This window comes from Lathamus discolor, chromosome 3 (genome assembly GCF_037157495.1).
Source record: "Lathamus discolor isolate bLatDis1 chromosome 3, bLatDis1.hap1, whole genome shotgun sequence".
Classification (NCBI taxonomy): domain Eukaryota; kingdom Metazoa; phylum Chordata; class Aves; order Psittaciformes; family Psittacidae; genus Lathamus; species Lathamus discolor.
The window spans coordinates 139,379,558-139,406,837 of record NC_088886.1 but is presented as its reverse complement, the minus strand read 5'-3'; the positions used below and the strand labels follow the sequence as shown (position 1 = coordinate 139,406,837).

The window sequence follows — 27,280 nt, the reverse complement described above, 5'->3', positions numbered from 1 at the left end:
CAAAAGGCTTTTTTACAGCTAGAAGCCCTAAACACAGCATAGTATGTGACATTTAGTGGTAAGCATTAAATATAAAAGCAATGAACAGAAATATTTCAGCCTTTACTTTTCCAGTCTTGAAAAAAAAAGATAAATAAATAAATCACTGCCAGACACAGTACATTAAAGCCAGAAATATGGCTAACAGCACGATGGCGCAGAATCTAGCTGGAGGTCTGTGACTAGTGGAGTTCCTCAGGGGTCGGTGCTGGGACCGGTGCTGTTTAATATTTTCATCAATGACCTGGATGAGGGAACTGAGTGCACCCTCAGCAAGTTTGCTGATGACACAAAACTGGGAGGAGTGGCTGACACACCAGAGGACTGTGCTGCCATTCAGCGAGACCTGGACAGGCTGGAGAGTTGGGCGGGGAGAAACTTGATGAAATTTAACAAGGGCAAGTGTAGAGTCTTGCATCTGGGGAAGAACAACCCCATGTACCAGTACAGGTTGGGGGTTGACCTGCTGGAAAGTAGTGAAGGGGAAAGGGACCTGGGGGTCCTGGTGGATAGGAGGATGACCATGAGCCAGCAATGTGCTCTTGTGGCCAAGAAGGCAAATGGCATCTTAGGGTGCATTAGAAAGGGAGTGGTTAGTAGGTCAAGAGAGGTTCTCCTCCCCCTCTACTCAGCCTTGGTGAGGCCGCATCTGGAATATTGCGTCCAGTTCTGGGCCCCTCTGTTCAAGAAGGACAGGGAATTGCTTGAAGGAGTCCAGCGCAGAGCCACAAAGATGATTAAGGGAGTGGAACATCTCCCTTATGAGGAGAGGCTGAGGGAGCTGGGTCTCTTTAGCTTGCAAAAGAGGAGACTGAGGGGTGACCTCATCAATGTTTACAAATATGTGAAGGGTAGGTGTCAGGATGATGGAGCTAGGCTTTTTTCAGTGATATCCAGTGATAGGACAAGGGGCAATGGGTGTAAACTGGAACATAGGAAGTTCCACGTTAACATCAGGAAGAACTTCTTTACTGTAAGAGTGACAGAGCACTGGAACAGGCTGCCCAGGGGGGTTGTGGAGTCTCCTACACTGGAGATATTCAAGGCCCGCCTGGACAAGTTCCTGTGTGATGTACTGTAGGTTACCCTGCTCTTGCAGGGGGGTTGGACTAGATGATCTTTTTAGGTCCCTTCCAACCCTTGGGATTCTGTGATTCTGTGATTCTGTAAATTGTATTAAAATCACAGCAAATCACAAATTCTAAAAACCAGCTTGTATATGTGTAAGGACATCCACAGTTATATTAGTGGAGAAGGGGTAATCCTTCCTTCTGAAAGATATGTTGTGTTTCTCAAACAAAAGGAGGTTAGACAGAAAAGTTCCTCAAATACAACTTATTCCAAAATTGCTCTTTCAGAGCATATACACCACATGTTGAAAGAACTGCTGTGATAGCAGCCAGAATTTCAGTGGCTGCATATGTATTGTGAGCTTGTAATCATGTGGCTCTTTTCTTGGGGTTCATTTATTATGTAGTTAATGGGTTTTAAAGGAGAATTTAAAGTATTTTAAATTATTTTCATTTATAATCATGCACAATCCTTGTAGCCAGTATGTTACTTTGTTTTTCCTCGCTAAAACATCTTTGATCCCAGGGAGGCTGATCACATGGCATCCACAGGAATTTGTGAAAAAGTCAAACGCTTCTTTTCCTATGAAAGCAGGCAGTAAGGAGAGAAGCATAACACAATAGCAAAGTCAGGCAAAGAACTTTCTGTAGGAGTTTGTCCAATGCATCAGCTACTATTTAGGGTTTACATTCACAGTACAAGAGACTAGTTATATCTAGTCTCCTTTGTAGAATGATGTCATTAGCATGAAGTGTAAATATATACCAGAAACGCAAATATCATTGCTTTTAGTCTCAGGTAAATGAGAAAATGTTCTGTAATACTCCTCCAGTACTGCATTAGGGCTTTTTCTCTACCTTCTCCAAAGATGGTTTCCCACATCCAGCTATTTGTGTCAGTCTGTCATAAATTAGTTTAAAGAAAAAATGGACTGTGCTCAGAAATGGGAATGGTAGTCCGAACAGTACACTAACCGTAGGCACAGAGAGCACATGAGGTCTATCTGTCTTCCACAAACTGGTCCTGCAGAGTTTCCCAGAAACTGAAAGTGAAGGATTTTGCTGTTCTTGGGGTCATTTGTCTGTTTATACTCTTACATATCCATGAAATCTATCACAGCATCCCTGAAAGAGCACTTAGCAAACTGTAGTTGAAAAACAGGATAGGATTAAGCTTTGGAAAAAAGCAAAATATAAAACTTACAAACATTTCTCAAACTTCGGTGGTCACTCATATAAGCTACTATCACAGTGATGAAGATGTATATTATAAGCATACAGAACATCTAACTTGGATATTAGGGACTAACATCTGCTCTAAATCACAAAAGATCAGGATGTGAATAGGGCCAGGGTGTCTTTATGTTGCCTTTATCCAGGCACTTTGTTTCAGACTGCACTCTTTCCCTACTTTAATTTTAAAACATCATATACTGCAAAAGGAGATTCTAATCAAATTAAAAAATCACTTTTAAAAACATGCAAAAAATGCCAAACATTTCAGGATGTCCATTAAATTTTTTGAGAGAAACATTTTGATAATGTTACCTTCAATTCTGAAATTTTTATTAACTTAAAACTTTTTCAACAAAAATAAATGCTATTTCAGCCAATAAACAGTATCCAACTCTACATCCAGCTTCCATTTCTCTCTCTGCCATTGAGTTACTGTATAATCACAAGCCAGTCAGCTACCACCTAATGTTTGGAAACATTAAATATCTATAGTGCCAACTGTATTAATCGTAGGCACACAAAAAGAAAATAAAATCCCTAACCTCACAGCTCCCCCACATGCCCATCTTTTAAGTGAAAAGGAAAATAAAATGGGTTTTATTGTCACTATGGTATTGTGATGTTTAATGAACTAATGTGACCTTGCAAGGAAACCTTTCAATTTATTCTGAGAACTTTTAAGAAGGTCTCATGTCTCCTCAGCTCCTATTACAGAGCTTGAGGCTAGAGGTCGTACCAGGTTTTCAGCCTAGTACATAGAGTTCATGGTCGTGGTAGCTTGAGTAAGACATTACAGATTTATATCAGCATTACCCTCTGGAAGAAAAACCTTTTCCAGTTGTTCCCACCCATAGGGCATGGGAAGCAAATCCCTTAATAGAGGCAAACGAGTCATTAGCCCACGGGAGCCTACAGTAATAGGTCCCTGTTCAGTTCTTCATGTGAGATCTACAGGAACAGCCACTGGGTATTTGCCTCAATGAAGCTATAGGTGGTGTTATCCTACAGCTGCCAAACTGGAATTTTTCTTTTTATCCACAGCTTCATCTATAATATGGTTTTAATTCTGACAAAAATCCCTCTAATTCAGGATTACTTAATAGTCAATTTGACATTTAGAAGACTATGTTTTCTTAACACTAAACTTGGCTGCAAAAAATTGGGAGAGGTTTCCCCAGTACTGTGCGACGACACCATCTGTCAATGATTAGTGGGATTTACAGGAGAGACCGGCACATATTTGACTAACCATTTCACTGCTGGCAAAGTAGACACATAAAGGTAACCTTAGCTGTATCCAAAGGTCAGTTCTGGAACTGCTGCTGAAACTGTCCAAATTGGCAGTGGAATTTAAATTATCAGGACTGAGGAAATAAAAAGAGACACAAACCTCTGCCCATCTGCAGATACAAACCCAGATCATAACCTTTTGAAATACTGAGATAAATCCCTCATCTTCTGCTACATTACTCTCAAATATCCCAACCAGTCTCCCCTATACTCTTCATGAAATTCAAGCTGCAAACAAAAAAAAAAAAATACACTGATTAAATTTTATCACTGTTCCCATCCAAAATCATGATAAAAAGGACAGAGAACCTTGCCTTCAAGAGGCAAAATTTGCTGACTTATGCCCCAAATAACCGTGACATAAAACCCATAACTCCAAAGCACACCCTAAACGGATGCCCATCCCCTTTCACTGAAAGCACAGCCTGTTCGCTTATCCAGGTTTTTAATCCATGGAGATCAAAATGATTGTGGCTTGCATTCAAGGATACCAAAACAACCAGAAATTTGGTTGGTTAACACAGAACGACAAAACATAAAATTCAGTGAGGGAATCAGCAACGTATTCGAGAACTGTTTGTTACACTACATCACATTTTTCCTGTTTGCAGATAAAAACACTGCCTCTTGAAGCCGTGCCCTATTTTCCTCCTCCTGCTGTCTCTCCACTCTTGCCTTGTTGCTTTTGCCCAACTTTCATCACTAGCGCATATTTCAGTGTCTTTTACTGACTAGGCTCATCCTGGGCACTGACTTCAGAGCTTAAAATTTCCCCATAGCCATGAGAAATGATGTGCAGATTTCTCCCTCTCTTCTATACAAATTTGTTTCCCCCACTTTCCCACTCCTAGGCTTTCACAGAATCATCCAAAGTCCCAGAGAGCATATTTGAAAATATATAAATAAGAGAGAAAAGGGTAAATGTCTAGATGTACCAGGCAAAACAAAAATGGAAAATGGTCCCACAGCCGCCACTTCGTATCCCCCAGTGAAACATGAATGAGTCCTCCAGCAAAGAGCAGCCTGAAGAAACTGTTACATTCCCACAGTACAAAATATGGACTGTATTTTTTATATCCCTCCACATGACAGCACAGGTGTCTAAGCTACAATGAAAAAATACAGCCCAGAGAGAGCTGCAGAAATTTTTTGAAAGAAAAGAACACTGAGTAGGTCTTTAACAAACTTTGCACCCATGCTGGCTCCAGTTATCTTTAGTAATTTCAGAGTGATGAGTGATCTGGGAATTTCTGTATCACATTAGCGTAAGTTCCTATTTCCATCCCTACAGGATCCTAAGTTATTAAAATCTCTGAGGCCAAGGCACGTGGGAGCCAAATTTGGATGCCTGTACTCACATCAAGTAACACATTCTGTTCAAGCTCTGCCAATGCCATCAGTGGGTGTAGCTAAAAAATGAATAACTACTACAGAAGTAGAGATCTCAAATCCCAGGTTTTATAACTATAAGTGGCCCAGAAGTGAGTCTCAGCTCATGCACAAACTTTGAGCTGGTTGAAGGAACTGATGAGAAATATCCCATAAACTGCAGGACATGTGACATCCGTATGGGATGAGAGCACAAAACTGCAACCCAGTGATTAGCACAAAGATCTGACACTAAGGAAAGAAGTTGAAGGCAAGATCCAGGAATCAAAGCCACAGATCAGTGCTGGAGCTTAGGACTTTAATTTTGACCAGTGGGGAGCCATCATGGACACTGCCTGCCAGAGCTACAGCAAAACACAGACTGACCTGCGTGCCCATAATGAGCAGAGAGGTGTTACTCTGCTGAGTGAATGTTCACATACCAACCTCACGAGTTCTGATACAGTTGTAATTTTCTCCTGGCCTTCAAGTGTCTGTATCTGAACTCTCTCAGGGAAGGTATAATTACTTGGAAAGGTCTCCAAGAGAAAAGTAAGACCTCTCCCTGTCATGCTGCCTGATCCCATGAACCAGGTGAAGTCTATAGACTTCACAAACCCATTCACGGCAGCCTGAGAGATGAAAGTCATGCTTTGAAGGCTAAAACATTCAAAAAAGGCGCCTCAGATAAAGTCAGCTGCATTCAGATCAGATGAAGACTGTCCCATTTGATGAAGGATGCTTACCTGAGCCCCTACTAATAAACAATGCAGAGCCACACAAACAAGCAGCTTGGTCTCTGATTTTAGCATCTTCCTATCATTATTATTTAACCTCACCTGGAAGTTTTAATTAAGAGGTTTAGTAATGTAGGACTTGATAGACTGATGAACTCCTCAGAATAGTGGTTCATGTCCCTTTGAAACTTATACCTACTTTCTCCCTCTTTCATAGCCTAATATAAAGAATCACCAGATTCCTGAGGCTAGTGTTCTCCTTGCATTTCCTTTTCTGTACACATCTTACAAGCCAGAGCTTGCAAGCCATCACAGCCTGCAGCTTTAAAAAGAAAGAAAGAAAAAAAGGAAGAAATCAGCTAAGGAGAGTTATTACCTTCCAAAATTTCAACACCTCTGACCCCTGCAGCACAAATTGGTTCAAATCTCTCTCACTCTGAGTAAAACCTAATTCACTTTCTTGGAAAATTTATTGTCAGTGGGACAATATTTCTCAGTGGAATAAAGATTCCTAGGTCTATGCCATACGAGTTTTAACTAAAGAAGACTTCTACGTTTTCTAAGACAGACACATAAAACAGACACATTAACCATTATTATATGAAAGCAGAAAATAAACCACAACAGAGCCTCTCCTTTAGAAAGATTTCCTGCTTTGTTTCACTTTATTTTCTAAGAAAGCCTCTCCCCTAAGCAAAATTGTACTATTTGAAGTGTAAGGTACAATTATCCCATAGGACCATCTATTCTACCCGTCAGAAGGATGCACCTGAAGAGGAGCTACACTCAGCTTTTTCTTTTGCACCCTGCACGAATAGTGAAATCAAAGGATTTTGGATAGCTGGGTCAATCAACCACATGCCATCAGAACCACGAGAACATAACCTCCTTTCCTTCACTATGGAAATGTGAAACAGTAACATGGTCAGAAAAGATTCTAGATCTTTGATACATTTTGCAGGACCCTACAACTTCCTTTTCTCCATGTTCAAAAACCTTCTTATACTGTCCAAAATCCATAGGTACACTAGTGAAATCTCCCTTGATGTCAAAAAGCCGTGTTTTAAATGTGGGAGTCTAAAGCTGTTTGAAGAGATTTGCAGAAGGACCTAAGCAATTTGAAAATCCCATGAGGTATCTATCTCCACTGCAAGGTGTGGAAGTATTGGAGGTATAATCTATAGATATTTTGTGCATGGGTGTCAGATACTTTTAATGGTGTGAAAAAAATTCTATGATAATTTGACTCTAATATATATATATATATATATATACACACACACCATGCTCTGCAATTGCAAGTCAATTCTTAAAGTCATCCAAGTCTTTCTTATTTTTACTGTTCAAAGTAAGAGCCTCTTGTTCTTTAATATCATGATCATTTTTGGCCTTAAATACCAGGCACTTCTTTTAACTATTCACAGATTCTGCAAACAGCACTTCTATGCATACACCATCATCTGCATGTAAAAAGTACAGCATTATGAATCTGATTCGAGTCCCAATCCTAGATTCAAATACAGAAGAATATTGCGGGGTTTTCTCTTCTGCACTGGAGTCAATTCTTGGGCCTTCATGGAGGACAGAAGTTTGGAAAAGCCACATCTGCAATAGAGGAGCCTAGAGACAGGAACTAAATTTGTTTAATCATCTGTTTTTAAGACACTTTCCCAATTTTGGAAGCTGATGCTTGGGAAGTGGAAAGGAAGATAGTCACAAAGCAGATTTTTAGCAAACTGCTGATTCTGGGCTCTCACCAGTCAGTAGAAAGGAACTGGCTCCTCAGAGAGTGATTCAAAGAAGAGCCTGAATCACCCTTTCCACCAGCAGTTGCATAAGGAGACCGGTCAAGAGCATCCAGCTCTGCAGAAAGACTGTTGTAGGCTAAAGTAGCTCTCAGAAGGGTTGAAAAATAGGAGGCCTAATGATCATAACTGTCACTGAAGCATTTGGCAGTTTCTCTGTCTTCCTGTAAGTAGGTTATAACAAAGGAACAGAAGTTTTTCAATTACCAAAAGACTTGTAGTAATCTGTACAAGACACCATTGTTACCAGACAAGAAAGATGGACAAATATGGAGACTACAGCACTGCCAGATATATACTGTGGAGCATATAATATTGATGATGACCAAAAGCAAGGTTAGTCTTACTGTTCTTAATTAACTTAATGTTCTGGTAAAGCAACCAATCCCTTTAAGCTAGATGTGCTTCTTGCCTCTATGATCTGCTCAAAACAAACAAAGCCTGAGGGCATAACTCACCAGTAAAACCTGTTTGGAGTGACCCGCTCATGCATTAGCTGCCATTTTCTTCCGAAATCCATGGAGCTGTACAGCTGAAAAAGAGAGAGAGAGAAAGTTTAAGATTTGAGGAAGAAGAGGAAGGAGTGCTGCTAAATAAAATATCCAAATCAGCTCAGATTAAAGGACAAAAATGGATTGTCCCACATAATTATCGATCAGCCTCGCTGCCAGGAAAGGCTAATAAGGCAATCTCCTCCCTTCATATTCAACTCAGACTGAGCTCCTGTGACCCAAAAGCAGGTTGGCTCTTCCAAACTTTTTCAAACATTTTTGTGCTTCCTGATCTCAGTTGACAACACGTCCACTTTGGCTACCATATGACAAAGCTGGCAGTCCCCCTGGCTTTTTCAGCCCAACAGGAAGCAGGTGATTGATGACATGTAAATACCTAACATTAAACAGAATCAGAGACAAATTAGATCAGTTGACTGTGATGTGATAGGTAGTGGCTCCATACTCAAGGTCATTTTATGGTGTTTATTACGTCTCTTTTCTGTGTGGGAAAGAAAAGGAAATTGCTCTTAATTTACGTCTTTTATGTTCAGAACAAGTTCTAAATTTTGAGATAAGTTAGAAATCAATCTGCTCATTGGTTAAACATTAAAGATAGTGAAGTGGCTCTTCTTGAAAGCCAAATTTGCAATATAATCATAATTTTGAGTCCTTCTGGCTAACAAATGGCACAGCTGTTCCTTGCAACTCCACACTAAGTCTCGGACATAGGTTTACTTCATGCAAACTCTGCTTAATGCCAGGAACACCATTCTCCTTATTCCGCATATAATTAGTTTACTACATACAATCTACTCACTCATAATCAAAGCATATGTAAGCTCCTTTTCACCAACCCTGAGGAAGCTTCGTTCTTCAGAAAAAAATAAACTTTGAGAAATAACAACTTGATCACAGAGAAATAAACAGCAGGCAGTGTTTGGAACAGGATTTCAAATAAATTTAACCTGAAATAAATTCTGGCTTAATAAAACAAGGTTTGATTGCAGCCTAAGGAGGTAGATAACAGAGCTGGAAAAGTTAAATGTTCGTAATATCCAAATTTAGGTCCTTAATGGGAAAACGATATCATTTGAGAAAAGGTTATGCATTTGATTTGATTTTGAGTAACTGGATTTACAAATCAGCGGCAGGTCCATGTTCAGACTAGAAGGGTTCACAACCTAGTGATGTGTATTATGGCACAGTTATGATGGATGGCTAACTGTAATTGGGAAGATAAACTATATGTGCTCACACTGAATATTAAAGTTTTTTGAATGGGCAGTATATTTGACCACAGAGCTTCCACAGCCACATCAGAGCTGGACCATAGAACAATTTACAGAGGTGATCAGAAAGGGCTGTTTGAGCAGTGTCCAAAGCCTGAGGCAGCTGATTAATTCTTACCATGTTTGTACTCAACTACACAACCAAATCACTGTATAGCTAGCAAAAGGAAACAAAGACTGAAATTCAGACCTCATCAATTATCTAATGCAACTGGTACGTGTAAGGACAAAAGACTTAGTCCTTTGCATTTGTGCCATAGGAAGCCCAGTTTCTGCCAATGACAGCTCAAGCTGAATAAGGCACGTGAGGGGAAAAGAGTTGCAGGAAGATATCCTCCAATGTTCCTGTCAAAATGGGCTCCAGTTATGTAGACTTCATTCCAAACAACATTGATGGGCCTGTGGTAAGAAATATTAGGAAATATTCTGTGCCTCATGTTCTTCAGGAGATCAGACATAATCTGAATTTCTGATTTGGCTGTAATTGGCACTGTCACTAGATAAGGTAAGATACTGCACTAAAAGCCCACATTACCTGGGTTTCCTCTGCTTTTCTAGTCAGACAACCACAGTGATAGTCTAAAATAATACAGTATAGAATCCTTTGACAGAAAAGGAATTATCTGTAGATACAAAATAAAGCTTAGACTGACTGATGGTAGAAGGATTAAATTGAACTTGCAGCCTTTAGGTGGTTTTGGATAAAGAGATAAGGAGGATATTATTCATTTCAAGAACATTTATTTATTTATTCACCTACTTATTCTAGGCATTCACTTTAAATTTTAACCAGATGATTGAGTCTTAAAGCTGTATAACAAAACAATTCCTGAAAGGTCTCTCTGGACCAGTTCACTTTTCTAGTATTATTTACAGATGTAAATGCTAATGTTGAATTACTAAATAAAATATACAAAAAAGCATTTTCTAATACACATTAAAATTGAATACACATATATATACACTTTCTGCTCATCTCCTTTAGAAGAGATAACAAATTTAGCAGCAAGTACAGCAGATTTCAACGGAAATTATTTTGGCCTAAGGCTGAATACTAAGCAATGGAAAGAAATGAGGTTTGTTTGGTGCCAAGATCTTCCCTTTTTAAAGCCCTCCTCTGGCTCTTTAGAGATGAGTAATCTCTGGCATTTTCTCTTACCAGAGCATTCTAACACATTGGTTCAAGAGGGATGGACTTAGTGTACCATGAGGGTGTACTGTGAAAGTATGCCTTTTCTGCAACCTCCTTATGTTATTTGACCTACTCCAATAAATGAAAAATTAGGACCATTATAGGTCTTTATGTTTGTACGGGCTGGTCTTGTGCCTTGATGGAGCTAGAGTCGTATGCAGAGGATTTGACTAAGGAGCAAAATCCAAAACCTGGCTCAAGGCAAGGGTGACAAAATTCATATTTTAACATGAACTCAGAATCCTGCATCTACCACCGAGGCACCTCAGTAACACTGTCACAGCACTCAGTCAATCCCAGCAACCTCTGCACCTATTTGAGCAGACAGGTACCAGGAGCCACCTAAAAACTAAGGTGTTTTTGAGAACAAATACATAATGTCCGAATTCCCTACTGAGCCCATGTGAACAATGCTTATGTACCCTTGCAGCAGACAACAGTTTTACTAGGCATGACTCTATAATTTCTGCTTGCCTGCAGACTGGCATGTGACATTCCCACAGGGCAGATGGGATTTAGAAAGGTGAAGGGGCCAGCGTTGCATGTCAAGTAAATATAACTTTGAATGTGCTCTCAGGCCTGATGAAGCATCTGAAGTATTACTCTTAAAGTATAAGCCCAGTTACACCAGCAGGATCCAAGAGCATCACTGCTTTCATCCCTGGTTTTGGGGTCACATCAGTTCAGCAGTACAGGTGCAGTCTTTGAGAATGGGTACTGAGCACTGGGGACAATCTGCCTATGCTCAGAACCTGCTTAGACCTACCATTGAAAAAAGGCTGCACCATTCACTCTCACAACATCTTGCGAAACAGTGCTAATCCAATTGTAGTTCTGCTTGATAACTGCAATAATGTACAAAGACTTCTCTAAACAAACAACATATATCCTGCTTCTTCAGGTAATGAGGCAGGACTGTTCACAAGGAACATCAGGCCCTAAAGTTTGTATGAGTACTCAGAAGAAAATGAGCAGTAATCAGGTAAAAGGTATTTCTGGCAGGGGCCAGTCAACCAACCTGAGAAACCCACTAACTCAAAAGAAGAGAAAGACTGAGCCTGCATGCCTGATTGCATAAGAAGTGAGAGGGACCTTTAACCAGTAAGGGGTGGAATACTTGTTAAGAAGTTGTATAACTCTCAACCACTGGACAATTCATTGTTTGTCAAAATGTGTAAAAGCTTAAAATTATAATCATTGGGGTGCTAGATTTGCGAAGAATTCCACTGAGCACCCTGCATAGAATAAACAATGTCTCCTTTCTAAACTAGACTCTCTGTCTTTGTTTAGAAAGTGCCAAATCAGAAACACTATCAAGAAGGCAAATAGCAAATGTTTACCCAAACAGCGTCACAATACTCCACACTCAAGGGTGGTAGCACCAGACTTATCACATCCACCAACACAGTCTTATGTTTTACCAAGAACACACAATTTGTGTGAGGAAAGACCTTGGCAACCTAACTGATATACAACTTTATTTCACCACAGGCCAGAACCTTAACTCATGCTTGTCTTGCTCAGCACAACACTGAATCATAAGGATATTACATACCACAGGCAGATTGCTGCTTCTTCAAACTCTAAGAGCACTTGCAATATTTTGTTTAACACTGGCATTCTTCCCAAGATAAGCGGCAAGCCTCTTGAAGAGGAAGCTTTATCCCTGATGTCAGATTCCATGCCACAGACATGTGTGACCACCAGAAAGAGCTGGAAAGGAAGGAGTCATACACACATGCATGTATGCACAGTGTCGCATATGGAAAACATCCCCATGCTCTTGTAATTCTTCAGAACAAATTCTCAGGGTGATAGATCCCGCCGGCTTGCTTGGAAGATCTTGGTTGGGGCTGGGTAATTTGGTTTGGGTGGTTTATTTTCCCAAAGAAAACTAGAAAAAAAAAAACAACCCAAAACAAAACAAAAGGATGCTTTTACTGAAGAAGACAAACTTCTCTGAACTGGCACAGTGTGAGAAACTGGTCTGCTTATATCCCACTTGTGGAAAGAGGGAAGAAGAATGAGCAATGAAGGGAAAACGTGGAAACCATAGAAAGAAACTCAAACCCTAATGTTAGTCATCAATGTCCGAGCTAGTCACCAAGGCTCATCTTCAGACAGGCAAGAAACAGGCTTGGGACAAAATTTCCATACTAAGATAGATACACTTCTAAAATGGCTTATTATTCATGCCTTGGAAACCTCCATTTCTCTCCACAGATGATTCAGCTGAGATTGATTTTATGTTGGGTTCCCTGTTCTCAGGTTGACCTGCTTGGTCTTCATGGGGGAAGCAAGCAGAAAAATTAAGATTCAAGGCAAGCTGAAGAAAGGCCAAGCATACAGTCACTTGGGTACACTTTACCACAGAAAGCAGCACACTGAAGATGTCATGTATAGATTGAAAAGCAATAGACAGCGGACTAAAGAAATTCAGACAGATTTGATACTTATAGACATCTGTGCTCAAACACAGAAGAAGAATTAGGGCATCAGGAACATACATAAAAACCTTATATCCAAATAAATTAAGATACCCTTTGTAGCTATGAAATCAGGCCTAGTGGCCTGAGCAAACATCTGGTGAGAATCTCAATAGTTTCCTGTCTGCCAGCCAACCCTGGAGCACAAATAATGGTGTCAGATAAAGTGAGGAAGAACAGCTGGACTATATGCACTTAAAAGAACAATTCATCTATTAGAAGCAAAATTTTGCTTCCCCCAGACAATACATCCAGCTGATGATGGAAAGATGTATTCATATTATTCCAGCAGTGTGAGAGTCAGCCTAGTGGTAATAACTGGGCAGCAGCTGACACATGGTAGCATGATGGAAGGAGAGGGGCAAATTAGCCTGGCCTGCCATGTCCTCAGAAGAGCATGATCCCAAGCAGTAGCTTGGATTGCTTACATGAAAAGATGGCTCTGATCCCAGAAAAGCACAAAAACAAACTCACACCTTCTCAGCCAGAACTGGTGGGAAAAATCTACAAGATGTGTGGAGGGTTCCTGCCAAAAAAATCAAACTGTGACAGAAGAGAAATAAAATTAGGTCATTTCTGTAGGAAACTGGACTGCATGCAAGCAGACTGCAAAGAGTAACTCAGAAAAGCAAGTCTGTTGAAGGGTCTTAAATTTTCTCTACAGAGGGAAAATGATCATGATCACTGAAAAAAAATTAGAGGTTTAGAAACAGAGAAAAAGTAGTAAACTACTCAGGAAACTGAAAGGTGTTTTCTTTACACTTCGTGTCACTGGTTAAATTATAAAAGGAGAAGAAGGTGGCATCATTAACATGTCAGAAAGTTTGTTCCTAGAAGGAAAATGAACTGCAGGAAAAACTCCCAACACTTCTCAGCCTCAAAAGTATAGAACAGAAAAGCCATGTCTGACAACTGCTAAAGATGACACATTACATGGAAGAAGACAGCCATATTCAACTCTATTGGGCTTGCATGACAAGGTTTTGGTAGTCTAGGGGCTACAGGGGTGGTTTCTGTGAGAAGCTGCTAGAAGCTTCCCTATGCCCAACAGAGCCAATGCCAGCTGCAAGACAGACCCACTGCTGGCCAAGACTGAGCCCATCAGCAACAGTGGGAGCACTTCTGGGATAACGTGTAACAAGGGGGAGAAAACAACCCTGTGCAATGGTAGTCAGAGAGAGGACTGACAATATGTGACAGAAGAAACCCTTCAGGCACAAAAGTCAGTGAAGAAGGAGGGGGAAAAGGTTCTCCAAGTGCAAGATTCTGCTGCAGCCCATGGTGCAGGCCATGGTGAGTCAGGCTATGCCCCTGCAGCCCATCCAGGTCCATGGTGGAGCAGATCTACCTGCAGCCCATGGAGAATCCTACTCTGGAGCAGTGGATGCCCAAAGGAAGCTGTGACCCTGTGGGAAGCCTATGCTGGAGCTTTGTTGGGTACCTTGCTTTCAGACAGGGTCAACCCACTGCAGCAACAAATTCAAACTGCAGTGAAAATGTTTCAGGAGATGACAACAACATTTTTTCTAAAGGCTCATGGGGCAGCTGAACACTTCAGGAGAAACATTTTGCAAGATCTTGGAATTATATTCTGTGTAGAATAAATGTATGGTCCTCACATACCCCGCTGTAAAGCAAGATCTTTTTTCCACACCTAAAATTAGACTTAAGAAGGATTTAATAAGGTTGCTCTTACTCCGGGAAAAAAAACCAACACAAAAACAAAACAAAGGAGTCTGCACCATAGGAGATAACTGCTCCAGCAAGTGAAAGGATATGAGCAATAATTGCATTTCTCCCTGTTCTTCTTTCATTTAAATCTAAAATTACACCTAACCCTTCTCAACCACTGTAAGAATACTCCTGACAGTCAGATCCATCTAGTTACTATTCTCTCCATTTGCGGAGTTTAGCCCAGAAATTCCAAGCTGACAACATACTCCCTTTTTCCTGGTTTATTTTTTCATCATTTGAAGATAGCGCCTTTTCCCTCCAGGTCCAGCTGACACCATCTCCCTATAATTCCTTATTCATACAAACAGTAATCAGACATACAAATAGTAATCAGACCTGAAATCCACAAGGAATTCAACTTGGGATAGTAAACTCCTGAACAGCAATTCCATTCAATACCCACAATGCACAAGCATTTACCCTTACTAATTTTTTTCATTTGAGATGTCAGAATATTGTGATTTTCCTACCTGTCTTAGTCCCACATGCTAAATCCACTTGTGGAGACCCTCTACAACACTCCTGCAGCCATCAGCTGCCCTCAGCTACTGGTGTGACTTTGGGAGCAGAGCAGACAGTGAAATGTCACCAAAGCACAGCAATAAAAGACAGATGACAGAATTGAGAAGAACTGGATAAGCAGACAAACAGGACAGATTTCGTGTAGCCATGAAGACAGCAGTGAGTACTACAGAAACATGTCCTATTTCTATACCACATCTTCGGTCTTAACCTTCCTCACCTATCTTCCATTCCTTCATTTTGGAGGACAGATGGATACCCCTGCCTTTCACAGCACCAGTGCAATGTTTAAGGTGTGGGATCTATGCAGCCCCCTGTCTCAGGTTCTGTGTTCATGTTACTTGCAGCACAACAGGGCAGGACTCAAGTCTAACATGCTTCAGTTGGGTGGCTGAAACTGGATCAGGAGCACCCCTTGCCATGGGAGCAGCTGTGTTACAGTAGAAGTGCTTCTGGACCTTTAGAGAAGAGAAAAAAGGGCTTCTCACTCTCTTGCTATATGCTGCTGGAAATCACAATTCAGGTAAGGCATCCTTGGCAGCTCCACGTGAAAGAACCTAAAAATAGATCCTTCTTCTCAAGCCAAAAGATTTGTGTAGCAGCTGGTGGAGCTGAGCTTAGGAGGAAAACCTCTACCAGCACTGTATTTATGGGCTTTGACTACACACAGTTGTAAAAACTAGTAATTGTAATGAAAACAAACGAACCAGTTTATCTCTCTGCTTTGATTTCCTTTCCGGGCAATTAAAGGTTGGATCAACAGACCTCATTACAGCCCAAGGTTCTTCTCCAGTATGGTACAACCAGATTAGGCATGGAAAGAGAACATGTCCACAGACTGCTGCATGTCTGAAATTCACCAGAGCTGCTCATATACCTACAGATGTTGTACAACAGAAAATTCACTGGAAATGGACTATTTTGATAAGAAATTGGTCTAGACATTAATTAAATACTAAATGCATTTCCATTATCTGTCTCAAAGAGGAAAAAAAAATGTATCAGAAGCTGTGAGGTTCTATATGCATTTGAAAATCTAATAGTAAAATATTTTAGATGCTGGATGGCAAAAGTAGGTCTTCAGACAAAAAGTAACTCAGATTTCACATTACTGTTAAAGGAACCGGCCAGGTATCATCTGCACAAAGCCCAAACACTTTGGAAACGCCCAGCTTCACATGTTATAATTGTAGAGCTCAACCCAGACATAAAGAAACCTAGTTGTTTAAGACAGCGCACTGATGTTATGTTTCATGGTTTCACACTGCAGTTTGCTTAAACCTGATGCTCAAAGCAAGACTTGCCACTCTCTGCTTCTCCACTTCATCTCCAAGAAAAAGTGGAAAGTGGATTAAACTGGTGAAAAAAGTCCACTCAAAAACCTTCACATTTCAATTTTCCTTAAGCCTAATTGGTACTGAGCATACCCAGCCAAAAATTTGCCATTTCTGCTGAGAAGACAGCGTGTCTTTTCCTTTTCTGCCGTGTTACTGGTTTGTAGTGGAACAAGAAGCCCAGATACAGCTGCAACAGGAGCAGTGACATTAATGAATGTCACTAAAGAGGTTAAGGCACGTTTCAGAGTCCTGGGTGAAAAATACCCTCTCTTTTTCCTATTTTCTCCCCGCCTCCAAATATCCTGGAGTGGCTCAGAGCCAGGGTGAAAAGTATTACTTTGAGGGTCTTTTTCTTAAACTGAAAATCTGGGGAAAACCATGTTCACTTTGGTCCGTCAAAACACATTTCAATCTTTTCTAAATAACTTAGCTTTAGCAACTTGCAGTAAACATTATAAATAGAAATGCCATTTTGAGGGAAGGCTAACTTTTTTGATTGATTGTTTATTCCTTCATGACATTTAAAGCACTTCAAAATCATCTCTGTAGTCTGGGGAAGGGCTAAAGTTGAGCAATATGTTGGCACTGACCCCCTTCTGATGAGTGTTTTATTAACAAGCTGATTCAAAATTAAAGACATGAAAGGTGAAAAAAAAAAAACAACAACCCAACAGAAACCAAAAATCCCTACTTCCAGAGTCTGAGAAGAGATTGAGACATAACAGATGAGGCAAGCAGCACGCCATGCAGGGTGACAGTTTTCCACATCAGCACTGCAGAGCAGAGAGTGAGAATAGAAGAGGGCATGGATACAGAACAGGGATGGGAAGGACAACACGGGAAATGTAAAGAGATCAGAACAGGATGGAGGTGGCAGAGTTGCCTCCTGCTATCAGGATCTACAAGGTGCAGCAGTATTTCTTTGACAGGCATCCAATAGGCTCAGACAGAGGCAGAAGAGGGTTGCAGGCTGTTCCTGTTGTCCCCAGGTGCTACTTCACTCTCTTTTTCCCTATAATCAGCTCTTAGACAGTGACAAAAGACTGAATCAGCTCTAACGGCTGCTGACTTTTCTCTCTCCAAGCCAGGCTGGGCCCTTAACCAACTTCATTCCAGCTTAAAAATCATTAGGCAGCTTTTGGTCTGAGGTCTGCACTAACCATGTAGATACAGCCAATGGTGAGGTGCAGGTCAGCCTTCACCAAGGAGCAATGTGCCCTCACAGCCCAAGAGGCAAATCTTGTTTGCTTCTGGGGACTCCGCAGTGCAGCCCTTTAAAAGCCCCTTCTTACACTCCCATCAATGCCTACACTCAAAGTTTAAAAATAAGGGGAAATAAATGGGAACTACATGTCTAATAGCAATATTTTTCATTCAAATGTGCTTTATTGTGTGATATATGCCTTTAATTACAGTGCAAGCATATGGGTACATTTGTTGCTATTACAGACCGATCTTTCATGTTTATTGAGCATAAGACTACAATGTGCAAAGCAGGAGAGGCTCAGACATTAGCCAAAGTGAGATATAAAAATACAATCACATGGTTGGCTCTTCCTCTCCTTCCTTATAAACCCTGTGGCACTATCTGTAGGGTAACCTCTACATTATGCAGAACAGGATTTAATGGAAGAGCATTTTTTTCAGACTAGCGAAAGAAAGATTTCACACCACCAAAAAACCTTCCAAATTCATGTAAGATTTTGTTATTTCTTCATTTCTGAAATTGTATGCATTTCTGAAAAAAAAATAATCTGAAATTGTATACAAGGGCATTAATGAAAAGGGTTTGAAACTGCATTTAGAGTATCATTTTATTTTGAGATATAACTGTTCATGTAACAAATTTCACATGGCTTGAAAGAAATAAATACAGTTTAGGCTCAAGCAGAACATGTAATTTTGGCAAAATTAAAGCAACATATTTTGCTCCAGGTTAAGTCATATTTTAACACACACACACACCTGCCATCCAATTCAGCTTCAATTTTCCATTCAGCAGTATTTTTACAGGTAAAGGATGTTATTCAAGACAGATTCCAAGTTAGGGGACACATCACTTTTCAGACACTGGGCAGACACACACACGTAAAACTAATGTAGCTCACACAGGTGAAAATGCTGTAAAGTGAAGCTACTCCCACTCGGGGTCAGCCCTTGCTGGTTTAGGTGTCCACCCTCCTCATACAGTTCTCATCTCACTAGCTGAAGAGCAGCAAACTTCACAGGTCCGTAAGACCTGCGCCCCACTTCTTACTGGTGGTGTGCAGCTCTATTCCCTCATAAAGTCAGAGCAGTCTTACAATCTGTCCATATTCTTCTATTCTATTCACCTATGAGGATACTTTGCCCCTTCAGCCTGAAGCCATTTGTTTTGTCAGGGACTGACAAGATGAAAGGAGGGATTGTTGAAAATGTTTAGTGACCACCAATTCATACCTTTCCTAAGAGAGGAACTCAGATGGCATCTTGCCAGGTTTTAAAAACTGACAAATAGCTCTTGTCATCCTCAGGAAAAGTGAAGAAATTGCATTACACTGGCTCATTGTGCCAAGGACATTTCCTATGAGCACCTAAAATCAGGGCAAGCAAAGGCTGAGCTATACAAAAGATACACTTTTGATGACTGAGGAAGCTTGTGGCTGGGCACTGAGTAAAGACAGGCTGCTCCAATTAATCTGCTCTGATCTCACCCTTCTCTGCTGGTAGAGATCGTTGCAGCCTTTGTGTGTGCACACACAGTAACAAAGCTGTGAAGCTGGAGGGGTTTGCTCTGCTCAGTGGCATTAGCACATCAGCCCAGCAGGTTCATGAGCCAGGGCTATTCATTCAGTGCAGCTAAGCACTTTGCTCTCCATGGTACAGGTTTCACCCAGTCTGAGGCAAAGCTGTATACACTACGAAATGCATAACAGGCACAAGTGCCAGATAACTTGCGGAAAAGGTAATAATAGAAGTGACCCAAAAAAAAGAGGTTGAAGAGTTGAATGTGTAGAATTTATCCTGGGATTGCAAAAAGGAAGCGCAGAACTGTCCACCTCTATGTAAATGGGATAACACCAAGGAAATGGGAAGCTTTGAATCCCAGCATGGGTGAGAAGGCAGAGTCAGATATTTCTAATCCTTAGAAACCCTGCCTAGATACACTTCAAAACCAGATCAATACAAGCATTGCAAATACAAATTTTTAATAATTTCCTTTCCATTTTATCGCTGGTGTCTAATACTTCTCCTGGCAACGTAGTCTGAATAGCCATATTCTCAGCTCTACCTATTAAGAGATCTGTAAGTCAGGAAGGATGGCACAACTGGCATTTCACTGTGTTTACTCTAGCTGGATTCTGCCACTTGGTCTTACAATAGGCTTCTATGGGCTTCCACAACATATTATGCTACTTCCAACTCTTTTGGTCATTAATATGCTCCCAGTTCCATCCAGAAAGGTTTCTGGGAAGCTACGGTGGATGAAAGTACCTTTGCTGTATTCATTAGGAAGTTCTGTGCTCTATACTGCCTGGGACCAAGGCCAGATACTGGACCAAATGAGCTCAGAGGAAGGCCCACCATAGTTAATGGGAGTCCCTCAAAAGAGAACACAGATGCTACCTACAGGACAACTATGACCATGAAATAAATTCTATATGAAAAAGTTTATCAAAACAAGATAGAAAACTTCAGCTTCTGACAGTGTTGAAGATGTAGCTTCAGCAAATATCTCTTACCCAAACACCCTACCTTGTACCATCTTCTACAATTCATTCTTTTAGGCCGTCTTCATTACCACAAGCTTGTCCAATCCTATCCTATAATAAATCAAGAACTACAATTTAAGATTAAATGGCCTGTACATCTTGATTTGCTGGATGCTCAAGTGCCAAAGCAACCCTGCTTCTGCAAGCCTGAACTCATATTAAAGAAACTCAAGAGTTTTCAGCCTTACTCTCCTACTCCCCAGCCAACTCTGGTCTCCACCAGGGGCTCTGCTAGCTTGAAGATGTTCTCCGGTACTGTTCTTAAGATAAGACTCTTAAAATTCTGTGAGGTAATTCAGTTCAGCTCTAGCTAGCCAAAGTTCTCATTGGCCAGATTCCCTGGCAATTCATGCACTGACAACAGGCAGCTATTGAAGGGAAAAGCAGAGCCTGATTACACAGGCACCTATCTCTACACACACACAGCCAAGGCAGAGATCACATGTAGGAAGGGATTTCAGACCTGGGAAGCTCTAGTGGAATATCCTTCCCTTCATCCTGAACAGCAAGCGATCTCATGGAAGACAAGAGGTGGTGTCCTCCCTGCGCTTCACAGTGATTCAGCTCACCCAGGTCCAAATGTGCAAGGGAGAATGACAACACCACCCACGCCCAGCATGAAGGACAACATATGGATGTTTACAGGAGGAACCCAAATGAACAGCATCATTGTAAATGCTCGCCATCATCAGGAACAATTTAGCCTGACAGTTGTAGCAGAAACTGTCACTGCACTGAGGCATCACTGCCAGAAAAATCACCAAATGAGAAAGTCGCATGTTTGAGGGATCCCTTAGGGCTGCTGGGCATACACTGTTTACACTGCCATCTCTGATTCATCCATCACCCGGTTCCTGCAGTCAAACAGTTGAAAACTGTACCTTTGGAATAAATGAATCTGCAATTGCAGATCACATGAGGAAAAGGAAACTCAAACCTAACCTCTCTCAGCAGTATTATAGCACCTATAATAAATGCTAGGAGCGATGTGGAGATATTCCAGCTGCTCCAGCCAATAAGCCAGCTTCATTTGGAGCTCGGCTCAGATGCCTCTATACAAACGCCTGTAGCATGGGGAACAAAAAGAGGAATTAAGAGATGTGTGCACATCTACGGGGGTATGATATAACAGGCATCACAGAAACACGGTGGGATGGATCCTATGACTGGAGTGTTGGAATGGAAGGTTACAGGCTCTTTAGAAAAGACAGGCCTGGCAGGTGAGGAGGGGGAGTTGCTATTTATGTTAGGGATAAGCTGGAGAGTATCCCTTCTGTGGCCTTCTATGATGGGGCTACAGAACTGACAGACAGGGGTACAGCAGTTGATGTCATCTACCTGGACTTGTGCAAAGCAATCGACACTGTCCCACACAACATCCTTGTCTCTAAATTGGAGAGACATCAATTTGATAGGTGGACCACTGAGTGGATAAAGAACTGGCTGGATGGCCACACACAAAGAGTTGTGGTCAATGGCTCAATGACCTTAACACTCTTGTGAGGTGGTCTGATGCCAACATTATGAAGTTTAACCACGACAAGTGCAAGGTCCTACACCTGGATCAGAGCAATCCCAGGCACAGCTACAGGTTTGGCAGAGAAGAGATTCAGAGCAGCCCTGTGGAGAAGGACTTGGGGGTGCTGGTCGATGAGAAAATGAACATGAGCCAAGAGTGTGCGCTCGCAGCCCAGAAATCCAACCGTATCCTGGGCTGCATTAAAAGGAGCGTGACCAACAGGTTGAAGGAGGTGATCCTGCCCCTCTACTCAGCTCTTGGGAGACCTCACTTGGAGCATAGTGTGTGGGTCTGGTGTCCTCAACATAAAAAGGACATGGAACTGCTGGAACAAGTCCAGAGGAGGGCCACGAGGATGATCAGGGGACTGGAGCACCTCCTGTGTGAAGACAGGCTGAGAAAGTTGGGGCTGTTCAGCCTGGAGAAGAGAAGGCTGCGTGGAGACCTCATAGCAGCCTTCCAGTATCTGAAGGGGGCCTATAGGGATGCTGGGGAGGGACTCTTCCTCAGGGACTGTAGTGACAGGACAAGGGGTAACAGGTTAAAACTTAAACAGGGGAAGTTTAGATTGGATATAAAGAAGAAATTCTTTACTGTAAGGGTGGTGAGGCACTGGAATCGGTTGCCCAGGGAAGCTGTGAATGCTCCATCCGTGGCAGTGTTCAAGGCCAGGTTGGATGAAGGCTTGTGTGGGATGGTTTAGTGTGAGGTGTCCCTGCCCATGGCAGGGGCATTGGAACTAGATGATCTTAATATCCTTTCCAACCCTAACTATTCTATGATTCTATGATTCTAGGTTCCTAGGTATTATTCTCTGGTACCTATGTTTAAGCTATTTATCCCATTTAATTCAAACTCTAAGTACCTTCAACTCACCTTATAGAACAGAGTGAAGAAACTACCCCCCTCCCCCCACCCCTCCCCACCCCAACAATAGGTAAACTCATCTAAGGTAACAACAAGTCACCAAACTTGATATAATATAGCTTTAATTCCTGAAGCTAACCAGATCATAGTGATGGTACAGCATAATTTATTAGATCAGGGAAGGCTGCAGAGAAAAAGTAAAGCAGACTTCTCCATGCTGTCACTAGAGAAAAAACATAACTCATGTATCTAGGGAAAATCAGACTCAATTTTGCAGCAGAACTTTCAGGCTTGTCATATTTGTGCCACTGGATATGTGTGAATAACTCGTGTGGACTTGCACCGAGATCTGAGGAAACCAACTGGCCTGAAGCAAGTGCTGTGTTAGAGGACAAAAACAGAGTCCCTGTTTCAGCAGCAAAACTTTTGATGACATTATTGTTCTGCTACTATATAGCAGGGAAGTCCCCTTGGGTACAGTATATTCTGCTAACGTGTTATTTGTACGTGCTGTTATCTCTTGAACACTGCAAGTATAAAATGCTACTAAATCTACATTCAGACTGTTTATTGTCACTGAGCCTCTGGCAGATATGAGATGCCCGAGGTAGGAGGCTGCAGGAAGGATCAGGTTTTCCTCCTTTTGCACTGTAGAATCCCAAGGATTTTCTATAAAACTTTAAGTTTTGTCATTTGTTTGTTTTACCAATTGTCCTTCTCTCAAAAATATCACACTTCATTTTGGTGCCTCAGCTCCTCCTTTTATCATACCCACAATACTTCTGATGTGCCAAAATTTTACTGCAACATGCCCCAACTTTCAGTTTATAGCTACCCATGGTCCTATAAAAATCAATTGGGCACAAACCTAAAGAATTTTATTACACTGGAAGAACTTCTTGTAACTGCCACAAAACTGTTGTGGGGCTTCTACTGCAAAAATAGAACATGCACACAAGCGTTTGCATATGCCATGCAAAGAGGCCACCGGTCTTCTTTCAGACAACCTGTATGGAAGACCAGGTTGAAATAGGAACCAAAATGCAACTGAAGATGTGCAGCATTTGTAATGATGAATAAAGATCTCTCTCAGAAGCATAAATGGCCTGCAGCGGAACAGTGTTAGAATCAGGACATTATTAAAATCTTGTCTTTCCGCCCCCCCCCCTTTTTTCTTACAGATAAAGTTTCAAGTTTTATTAATTTTGAGGAAACATTTGAAAAATTATCCCCAAGCTTTCCTCAGTCAAAGAAGCATCAAGAAAGATTTAAGAGAGGTCAATTGAAATTATTCAAACACCTTCCTGATGTTTTTTTCTGCCAAACTCATGACTTCCAAGGCACCAATTCATGACTTCTAAAAGCCTGGGATTTCTAGTTTTGAGGTGCTAGAGCAGAAATACAGGCACTGGCCTCCTTTTTCACTGCTAAGGCAATAAGCATGAAAAGCTGAAACACAGTGAGTTACCATTGAGCGGATGAATATTTGAAGCATCCATGCCTACCATGGGAACAAAGGATTTTCAGCTTTTCCTCTGGCACCTTTATTCCCCAGAATAATATTGATCACATGCAGTTTTTATCAGAAGAATGAACAAAAAAAAAAAGGGGGGGAGAAAAGAGTTAATTTTCATATGTCAAAGTTGAACAATGGAAACAAATAGTTGCCTTAACATGAGCAATAAGTTGCACAAGGGCAGAGGAGCCCAGAGACTCCGCATCACTCAGCAGGTAGGCTTGGAGGAAAAAAAAACTGTACACTGGAAGGAATAAACAACATCTTGTTTTCTGTGAGAAGAGAATAACATAAGTGTTTTCAGGCCAGATCCTCTAGTGATGTAAACCAGCATTTCCCTGCTAGGATCAATGGACTCATACTGGATTTCAGCTGCTACACATGTGACTGCACACATCTTTTGTTAACCAGCTCAGGTGTGCTATTAGATGAGAACATGATCCATTCCCCTGCTGAAACCAAGCACTGGAGGCAGGGTTGGTTTGTAGGGATTCAAAAAGTGGAGCCAGGAGAGGGGAGAGAGAAACCTATTTGCAAGGGGAAATCTGAGACAAAACTAGGGCCCCATACCAGCTTCCAGTATTACAGACATCTATTTCACACAATAGCCACCAGATTACTTGAAATTAAATGCATAAGGTTTTTAGTATACTGCTGTGCTATGATATGAAAGAAGGGCTCTCTCTGCCCTGTGGCACATTTACAACTACAACACTTGCTGATGTGAAATTCCTACATGGGGTCCCCATCCCAACCCCACTGGAAATTCTGCTACAGACAGAAACCTGAGGAGAAGTTAGGTTGCAAAAAGAGTGACAATTCTATAGGGCCACCTGAGCTAGGGGAAAGGAAAGCAGAACATGATTTTGGAATTCTGGATAACGTTGCAACTCTGTCACTGGTTAGCTGGCTAACCTTGCAGAGCTCACTCCATCCTCCTGTGCTTCAATTTCCCTTCAGCCCCTCTTACCACCTAATTTACTCTGCCACTGTGTTGACAACCATGAAGCTGTGATTTCTGAGCTAATTAAATACCCCTTGCATGACAGTGGTAGGTAACATGACCAGAACATGACTGTGGTAACACTGAAACTGCTGGATAAACCAGATGGTTCCTCCTGATCACAGAATCACAGAATCCCAAGGGTTGGAAGGGACCTCAAAAGATCATCTAGTCCAACCCCCCTGCAAGAGCAGGGTAACCTACAGTACATCACACAGGAATTTGTCCAGGCGGGCCTTGAATATCTCCAGTGTAGGAGACTCCACAACCCCCCTGGGCAACCTGTTCCAGTGCTCTGTCACTCTTACAGTAAAGAAGTTCTTCCTGATGTTAACGTGGAACTTCCTATGCTCCAGTTTACACCCATTGCCCCTTGTCCTATCACTGGATATCACTGAGAAAAGCCTAGCTCCATCATCCTGACACCTACCCTTCACATATTTGTAAACATTGATGAGGTCACCCCTCAGTCTCCTCTTCTCCAAGCTAAAGAGACCCAGCTCCCTCAGCCTCTCCTCATAAGGGAGATGTTCCACTCCCTTAATCATCTTTGTGGCTGTGCGCTGGACTCCTTCAAGCAATTCCCTGTCCTTCTTGAACAGAGGGGCCCAGAACTGGACGCAATATTCCAGATGCGGCCTCACCAAGGCTGAGTAGAGGGGGAGGAGAACCTCTCTTGACCTACTAACCACTCCCTTTCTAATGCACCCTAAGATGCCATTTGCCTTCTTGGCCACAAGAGCACATTGCTGGCTCATGGTCATCCTCCTATCCACCAGGACCCCCAGGTCCCTTTCCCCTTCACTACTTTCCAGCAGGTCAACCCCCAACCTGTACTGGTCCATGGGGTTGTTCTTCCCCAGATGCAAGACTCTACACTTGCCCTTGTTAAATTTCATCAAGTTTCTCCCCGCCCAACTCTCCAGCCTGTCCAGGTCTCGCTGAATGGCAGCACAGTCCTCTGGTGTGTCAGCCACTCCTCCCAGTTTTGTGTCATCAGCAAACTTGCTGAGGGTGCACTCAGTTCCCTCATCCAGGTCATTGATGAAAATATTAAACAGCACCGGTCCCAGCACCGACCCCTGAGGAACTCCACTAGTCACAGACCTCCAGCTAGATTCTGCGCCATTGACCACAACTCTCTGCCTTCTTCCTTTCAACCAGTTCTCGATCCACCTCACTACTTGATCGTCAAGCCCACACTTCTTTAGCTTATCTATGAGGATGCTGTGGGAGACAGTATCAAATGCCTTACTGAAATCAAGAAAAACTACATCTACCGCTCTACCATCATCCCTCCACCTAGTCACTTCCTCATAGAAGGCTATAAGGTTGGTCATACATGACTTCCCCCTCATAAAACCATGTTGGCTGTTCTTAATGACCCCCTCATCCTTGATATGCCTAGTGATGGAGTCAAGAATAAGTTGTTCCATCATCTTTCCAGGGATGGAGGTAAGGCTGACCGGTCTATAATTACCCGGGTCCTCCTTCTTGCCCTTCTTATAGATTGGTGTGACCTTTGCCATCCGCCAATCCTCAGGCACACATGGACCTGATCATGGCACACATGGACCTACTAAGAACTGATGGTGCAAAAATCACCAGAGCATCCTGGGATTTACAAAATCTAGTTATGCTTCACAGAAGAGTGGTGGAGAGGAAATATCAGCTCCTACCTGCTCCTTTTCTGGCATTTCTTTGCTTCTCAGATAAGCATCTCTCAGCTGCATGAAAAGACTGTGATAAGATATAACAACAATGTCTTGTTAAATGGATGTGACATACCCAGCAGGAAAGCACCATGCAGATATTGTCATCATAGGAAAAGACCCTCAGTCAAATCAAGTCACAGATGCTCTGTGTGGTCTAGGGCCAGCTCATAGGATATGATGACCTTACTGGCTGCACACCCTCAATTGCAACGGAAAGCATAGCTACCAGAGCAACCAGCAGTAAAACAGCAGCAAAGGCTTTGGTCTTTGCCACTATCAACCACAGCCAAGACTGTGTCAGAATCAGGA

The 27,280-nt window shown here is 41.9% G+C and overlaps 1 protein-coding gene across 1 annotated transcript in view; it reads right to left on the bottom strand.

Annotated features, from left to right (window-relative positions):
- SORCS3 (sortilin related VPS10 domain containing receptor 3) overlaps window positions 1-27,280 on the bottom strand; it is a 306,718-nt gene that overhangs the window by 105,983 nt on the left and 173,455 nt on the right. Inside the window, exon 5 of the mRNA XM_065672945.1 lies at window positions 8,004-8,077. Coding sequence (XP_065529017.1) covers window positions 8,004-8,077 — 74 coding nt within the window. The remainder of the gene's footprint in view (window positions 1-8,003; window positions 8,078-27,280) is intronic.